At 37.2% G+C, this 8,033-nt stretch overlaps 1 protein-coding gene across 2 annotated transcripts in view; it reads left to right on the forward strand.

Moving 5' to 3' along the window:
* Positions 1–7,500, forward strand: part of SNRNP48 (small nuclear ribonucleoprotein U11/U12 subunit 48) — a 35,066-nt gene extending 27,566 nt beyond the window's left edge. Inside the window, exons 9-10 of one of the 2 annotated variants that reach the window (XM_054591933.1) lie at positions 2,195–2,260; positions 6,742–7,500. In XM_054591933.1, coding sequence (XP_054447908.1) covers positions 2,195–2,243 — 49 coding nt within the window. In that variant the 3' untranslated portion in view covers positions 2,244–2,260; positions 6,742–7,500. Of the gene's footprint in view, positions 1–2,194; positions 5,408–6,741 lie in introns of those variants that run through there. The other variant, XM_054591932.1, reaches the window with a different exon arrangement.
* Positions 7,501–8,033: the final 533 nt, after the last annotated feature.

Genomic DNA, 8,033 nt, shown 5'->3' on the forward strand with positions numbered 1-8,033 from the left:
TGATAGTTTCTATGTCCTTTTCCAGGCTGATATAGTTCGCTGTAAGATCCTGATAGTTTCTCTGCAGTTTCTCATAGTTCTCTTTGAGCTGGCTGAGCTCATTGAGCTTCCTTAGAACCATTGTTTTGAATTCCATATCTGATAGTTCCCTTGCCTCTATTTCATTTAGCGCTCTCTGTGGGGAGTCCCCTTTTCCACTCATTTGAGGGGAACTTCTTTTTCTTCCCATTTTTGTGAGAGTCTGTTAAGTATTTTTGTCCTTTACTTTTCTTTCTGGGCTTGCCTCTGATGATGTCAGTTGTTGACTGTATAGGGCCTTGGGTTGGTTGTTTGAGCCTTTCAGGAGTCTAATGCCTATGCCTGACTCCTGCTTGGAGCAGCTCTGTGACCCCTTTGGTCAGGGCTGGGCTATTTTTTGGGATCTCTCTGCACTCTCACGGGGGCTCCTTGAGCGCGTTCCCAGCGCGGCAGGGTCCCCCACCTGTCTGGGCTCGCATGTGCTTGCCCCACACCAGGGGGCTTATTCGCGACCTCGCGTACTCATCTGGCCCCCCTGGCACGCGAGCTTCGCGGCACTGGTCAGTTTAGGGTTTTCTCTTGTGTATTTTCCCAGCTTTTGGCTCTTTGGGTGCGTTGCTTGCCCTTGCCAAATGGGGACTACGGAAATGGGAGGAAATCAGCTCTAGGACTCTCCGGTTAATCCTGTTTCTGGTCTCTCCTCCAGGGACTCTGGGCAGCTCTACTTATTTTGTGGGCCGCTCCGCAATCACCGTGGGCAGGTCAATTTACGCCTGCCCTTGCCCCTCTGTGCACTCCTTCGCAGGCCGTATGGGTGCCAGTCTTTGTGAGGCCTTGCCGGCAGGTGCAAGCGTTCGCCAGCCCGCGTGGGTCACACACACGCTCGCCAGCCCTCGCCGGTCACTCGACGCAAGTGTGCGCGCCTGCTCTGGGTGTTTTGGGGGTGTCTATGTTTGCTTTTCAGCTTTTGGCTCTTTGGGGGTGTGGCCTGGCATGTGCTTTTAATTGAACTTAATTATTACTCTCCCTACTAGGCTGTGAGTTCTTTCAGGGGAGGCCCATGTCTTATTTAGTATTATGTGCACAGTGCTTGTCTAATAAGGGGCTGTCAAACAATGTTTTGTCTCTCCTGTGCCACTGGTGATCAAGAATTAGTAAGGCTTATTGGTTTAATAATTTTGCTCAACTTTACTATATTCAGTTCATAGGTTTAAAACTAGCAATAATTTAGTCCTCTTATAAAAATGAAATACTTGCTCGGTAATCCCTTTTGATTTATATAATGAATGATATAATAATTTTTTACAAATTAACTCTTGATTCGCTATCAGAAATCATACTCCTTAACTTCTTTCTAGTTTGTTTGTGCTTCTTCCAATTAAATAAATTTTGACATGTCTGATCAATCCCTGTGACTTAAATACATTAGACAGCCTCAAAATCTAAGCACAGATAATTTTCTTTTAGAGAAGATAAACTGAGTATTATCAGGAAATATTTCTCAATAGGCTAATCTTTGTTATTCCCCTTAAGATGGAATGAATTGTGGGAAGTTGAGATAGGAGCCAGGATAAGGACGGCAGACGGTTTCTGAATTTCTTCTATGATTTTAGTATTCTATTTGAAATGAATTCTCTGGTCATCAACCGTTTACATATATTCAAAGTTAATTTTAGACCTCACTGGTGTAGCCAGTGGGTTGGGCATTATTCTGCCAACTAAAAGTTCACCGTTTGATTCCCTGTCAGGGCACATGCCTGGGTTGCAGGCATGTGAGGAGCAGCCAATCAATGTTTCTCTTGCACAACACCAGTGTTTCTTTCTTTCCCACAACACCAGTGTTTCTTTCTCTCCCTTTCTTTCTCCCTTCCTTGCTCTCTTAAAATAGGTGAATAAAATCTTAAAAGAGAAAAAAGCTAATTTTAAAGTGGAATGCTGAAGTGCAGTTTTGAAAAAAATACATTTTGTTTTTCTCCATCTCAATTTTGTCCCTTAGATTTCAATGATGCATTTTCCATGTTTACTCTTAAAAAATCACTGTTTAGTTCTAAATGCATGTTTTAATTTGTTCTGGTTTATATCTGATGTGGGTATACTACTGAAGAATTATTATTTTACAGCTCTTCTATTAAAATGTCCATCATTTATGATAGTTTTTTCACCCCTTTCATTTCAGGGATGGGGAAAGACATCATAGTCATAAAAGAAGAAAGCAAAAAGTATAAATGAAATATTTGTGCAGGTATTAATTATGCTGATATCATGATAACCAGGATACTGATATTTTCATTGTAATTGCTTTGAGTAGGAGAATGTATTTATATGAACTGTTTAGTGCTCAGATCATTATTTTTAGTAAATGCTTATGTCTCAAACCATGAGTACTATTATATCCCATAACTTTGTTTTCCTTATATTTTAATAGATGATTGTTTCCTATTACTCATGGGTTTTTTTTTTTTTAATTTCTTGATAATTATGTAGCAAAAAATCCTTTCGTTAAAGTCAGTACTTGAATTATATAAATAATACATGACTACATCCTCATTGTAAAAAATCCAACCTTCCAGCCCTGGCTGGCATGGCTCAGTTGGTTGGGAATCATCCTGCAAAGCAAAGTGTCACCAGTTTGATTCCCAGTCAGGGCACGTGCCTGGGTTGCGGGCCAGTCCCTTGTTGGGGCTCGTGTAAAGGACAACCAATCAATGTTTCTCTCCCTCTTTTTCTCCCTCCCTTACCCTCTCTCTAAAAATGAATAAATAAAATCTTCCAAAAAAATTAAGCCTTACAGTGAAGGCTAAACTTCCCTTGGAACACCATATGCAATCTCTAGGGATACCCCAGTGGTAACTACTATTTATCACTACACACGTGACTTGCAACAGGGAAAAACAACCTAAATATTTGGCAGGAGAGGGAAAGGTCTGGCTAAATAAAATATAGTCCTATAATAGATTACTGTATTGGATTTAAAAGAAATAAACTTTATATTAACATGGATAGATCTCAGAAACATAATGTTAAGTGAAAATAGCAAGTTGCAGAAAGATATGTACAAGTTATATCTTTGTACAACACAATACTGTATGTTTTCAGTGGCTATGTGTATATGTAAATATATTTTTAAAGGTTCAGAAGAACCCATACCAAATGCACAACAGTGATTTTGGGGGGAGATAGTATAATTGGGATAGATAAGGGGTGGCAGTGAGGATTGGGGGGGTGGTCAAAGGAAACTAGTTTTATCCATAATACATTAATTTTTTTAAAATAATATGTTCATGTTTTACTTGTTAATTAAAAATTGTCATTTTCTTTTTTAAAATGAATTTAAAATACTGTGATTTTGTTTTTGTAAACTAAGTGTATTGAGGTACTGTTTCTATAAACTAAAACGCATCCATTTTAAGTGTACATGTCATTGAGCTTTGATCGTCTTGTATTCCCTATATGACTATCCCCTCAGTCAATATAGAGGACATTTCTATCACCCCAAAAAGTTCCCTTAAACCCCTTTCTACACTCTTTTCCTCTACCCCTAGCTGCAGGCAACCACAGAGCTGCTTTTTGTTATTGTTGCTTAGATATATCTTTTCTAGAATTTATATAAATGGAATACTGCAATATCTACTCTGCCTTCCTCCATTCCACATATTTTTGAGACTGATGCATGTTGTTGTGTCACTAGTCAGTCCCTTTTTGTTGCTAGCAGTATATTCTGTCATATGGTAGACCATCCAGTGAAACTTTAGCTTTAAATGTTAAGCATCTCATACCTGAATAGCAATATCATGAATATTGGTAACCTAGCTTAACGATCCCAAACTAGGTTTCAGATAGAAATGAAACCTTAATTATTTCAATATGTAACTGACAAAGATAGAAAGGTTGACTTGATTTAGATCAGGTTGGCTGGTAGGCTTCAGGTATAGAAAATAGCTCTCAGATTTATGAGTTGGAAAGAGGTCACTGCACTGGCCAATGTGAAGTTGTACTGCTGCTATTGTACTTAATTTCTAAATATCTAAAATTCAGATTTAAAAATCTTAACAACAAGGACTTTGGAGTTACCGCAATGTTGAGGTATATGAAGTGGCAGCTTTTGTAGATCAAAATGATTTGAATGATCAACAGTTTGCTGTAGTGTAACTTAACTTACAATTTTGGTTTTTATCATGATTTTAATGATTTCACTAACTGGAAGAAACTAAAGAGTAAAAATAAAAGACACATTTGGGTTCTTAGTAGAAGAAAAGTCAGTGGAAAGGGGGAGTAGAATGGTAGGATTGGGGAAAAATAGCATAGTATGGAAAAAGGAGATGATCTAAAATGTAAGCAGAGTTCTTTAAAGTCCAAAATTTTAAGTATTGTAACTACTGCAAACTAACCAATAGAATGTAGAATTAGGTAAGAGGTATTTGTTGGAACCTTGAACATATTAATTTTCCATGCTTAGCTATTTATGTTTCAGACTTCTTCATCAATATAACCCACATGTCTAGCATATAATAGTTGTTAACTTGTTATTTTAAATTTTGACAAGAGCTTTTGCAGACCCTTGTCGCATAATATCTAAGTATTTATAAAATGCTGATACTAGTAATTACTGTACAACTGCTGTCCATCTTACCCATCCACTAAATCCGAGCTCAGATGATATCTTCTGACCTACATTTCTGATCTACTGACTGTACATTTTAAAAATTTTATTTATTTATTTACTTCTAGAGAGAGGGGGAGGGAGGGAGAAAGAGAGGGAGAGAAACATCAATGTGGGGTTGCCTCTTGAGAGCCCCCTACTGGGATCCCTGTCCACAACCCAGGCATGTGCCCTGACTAGGGATTGAACCAGTGATCCTTTGGTTCACAGGCTGGTGCCCAATCCACTGGGCCACACCAGCCAGGGCTCTCTTGAACTCTTTTAAAAGCACTAAGGATAGTTAGCGTTTATCAAGCACTTACTATGTGGCAGACTCTGTTCTGAGCTTTTTATATTGTAAAATATACATAAAATTTAACATTTTCACCATTTTTAGGTGTATAATTCAGTGGCACTAAGTACCTTCACATTGTTGTACAACCACCACTACTGTCCATCTTTGGAATGTTTTTATCTTCCCCAACTGAAACTCTGTAGCTATTAAACAGCTCTCCATTTACTCCTTCTCCGAGCCCCCGTAACCATCATTCTACTTTGTGTCTATGAATTTGACTATTCTAGGTACCACATATAAGTAAAATTACAGAATATATTTTTATGCCTCACTTATTTCCCTTGGCATACTGTTTCCAAGGCACACCCATGCTGTAGCATATGTCAGAATTTCTTTTTTAAAGCTAAATAATATTTTATTGGGGGTGTGTGTGTGTGTGTGTGTCGGGGGGTGTGCGTGCGTGTGTGACATTTTGTATACCTGTTTATCCATGGATGAACTTGTGCTGCTTCTACTTTTTGGTTATTGTGATTAATGCTGGTGTGAACATGGGTGTAAAACATCTGTTTGGCTCCTTGCTTTCAGTTCTTGTGAGCGTATGCCATATTTTGTCATGTATAATGTGCACTTTTTTGCCCAAACTTCTGAGGGAAAAATAAGGACGTGCATTATATGTGGGTAGTACTAATTCTGTATCTATATAAATGTTTTTAATTCTTTTATTTATGCTTATGCATTAAAAGTGTACCTCTAGAAAGCAATAATGATATCCATAGGCACAATAATACCCTAGAATATGATAATTGGTTTTGTAACTAAATATAAATAAATAATTGGATTTTAAAAATTAAACGAAAAGATTTTTTTCCTGAAAGTTTGGGCCAAAAACATGGGTGAACATTATACATGACAAAATACGGTACCTAGAATTCTGTGTAATTGCTGTGTCATAAGTCAATTTAATTTTTTAAGAAACCACCAAACTGTTTTCCACAGTGTTTGTATGTTGCTATACTTCTGTCAGCAATGCCCCAGGGATCCGGTTTCTCTACATCCTTGGCAATACTTGTTATTTCCTGGTGTTATTTTGTTTTTGATAATAATCATCCTAATGGGTGGGAAGTGGTATCTCACTGTGATTTTGATGAGCTCTTCATATTAAACTTACTTAATTCTCATGAAACACCACTCTGAGATGTAAGTACTATTATCACCATTTTAGAAATGAGGAAACTAAAGCTCATGAGTTAAAACTTGCTCTACTTCTTGAAGAAAGTTGTGAAGCTAGAATTCCAATCCAGGCAGTCTTGCTCCAGGGTGTACTTTCATTTTTGTCCCCTTATATTATAATTATGTATTGTTTCTTATGTATAAGTTTTGCCCTCAACTAGGTTTTTTAATTTTTTTAGTGTAAAATACATGATGATTGTCTTTGCATTCCCAGAGTGCTTAATATAATTCTTAAATGATGGAGGTGACAGGTGTTTATGGATGAGGAAATTTAGGCAAACAGATGCTTAGTTTTTCCCCTCAACATACAAGTCAACAAAAGTTGGAATTAGAGTCCCTGCTCTTAACTGCTATATACACCACTTTATTAACTGTGAACCCGCTTTAATGTTCTGACATGGGAGGTAGTATCTGTCTTCATGGCCGTCTCTTCATATCCACCAGAGTTCTCTGAGCTCCTTTATAAAATCCAAGAATATTGAACATCTTATCACTTCCTATTCTGTTAAACTCAAACTGATCCATAAATAAACTTGCATTGTATCTTGATACCATTTAGTTATGTACCAAAGTTGGTTGCATTGATCAACTTTACATATCAAGATTTCACGTGAAGGCATGGAAGTATCTCTCAGCCTCTCCTAAAATTAAGACTGCTGGACAGTTAAATGCCAGGTTCCTGGATGAATCTCAATCAACATAAGGAAGTTGGAATCAGCTGAGGAACAACTCAGATCAGGTTTATCTTCTTGTCCACTTCATCCCATCTCCTGCTCATCCTGAGGAAGAGGATGGGGGTGTGGTTTCCATCTACCATCGGAAAACTGCTTATTGAAGTTCAAGAGAGGAGGCATTTGTGAGCAAAAGAAATTAAGGGAGCTTTTCAGATACTTAGGCTGACATTTGTTCTTAAATTGATACATTAAGGCAGCTGCTATGCAGCACTCAGGGCACTGATTATGTTCAGTAAGAAATTGAACTCATTCGATTTTACATATGATCAGTGATCTCCAAGTATTTGCCACTTTTGATTAAGGCTGATTGGATAATCTTAAACCTTTTAGTGATAATGGTTATCAAATGGTATATTTGAGATAAAATATTTTAAATTGGCATTGAAAAATATTTTTTAAAGTTAAATAATATCACCCATGTATTCTATAGTATGGGAATATTAATACTATAAAACTGTGCATAGGGTCTACTGAGTATGCCTTTTTTTTTTTTCTTTTTTTAATGTTTAGTGAGTTTGTAAAGGCCCAAGGGTTTTGGTGTAAAGCTTTGTTAAATTCCAAGAGTAAAAAAAATAAAGTCCATTCATAGATGAATATGTTTATGAGGCCAGTTTCTTTTTGTGTATTTTGCTTTTGAGTCGCCATACTTAAGCCAGCAGGTGTATTACTTATTAAACAAAAGCTCTTTTAAACCACACTGTTTTATTACCTTAGTGATTGTACTTCCTACTCTGGTAACAGATTTGGGAGTTTGGTGTTATAGAAAGTCCTCACAGGTTCTGGATATTTTGATTGGGACCAGTAATTTTTAGTGTTCCTTTTTGGAAAATAAAAAAATATATTTTGTCAGACTTAAAAAGCTGCAAACTGGATTCATCCTTACTGATCAAGCTGAGTCACTTTCCCATTCAAAAGACAAGGCCACCTAAGAGAAAAGATGATGCCTGAAAAGAGAATGTAAACTCTTCATTTTATTTTTAATTCTTTAGTTTAATGACACAAGGCAGGAGCCACTTCCTGTTTAAAGAGTTGCTACAAATACCATCTGGACAATATTGAATTAGGAAAGACTGCAGGCTCTGGGAGTCCTGCCTTATAATGACCACACCTTGTGGCA

This window comes from Pteronotus mesoamericanus, unplaced genomic scaffold (assembly GCF_021234165.1).
Source record: "Pteronotus mesoamericanus isolate MK-2021 breed Mesoamerican mustached bat unplaced genomic scaffold, CSHL_Meso_final scaffold_31, whole genome shotgun sequence".
Classification (NCBI taxonomy): Eukaryota; Metazoa; Chordata; class Mammalia; order Chiroptera; family Mormoopidae; genus Pteronotus; species Pteronotus mesoamericanus.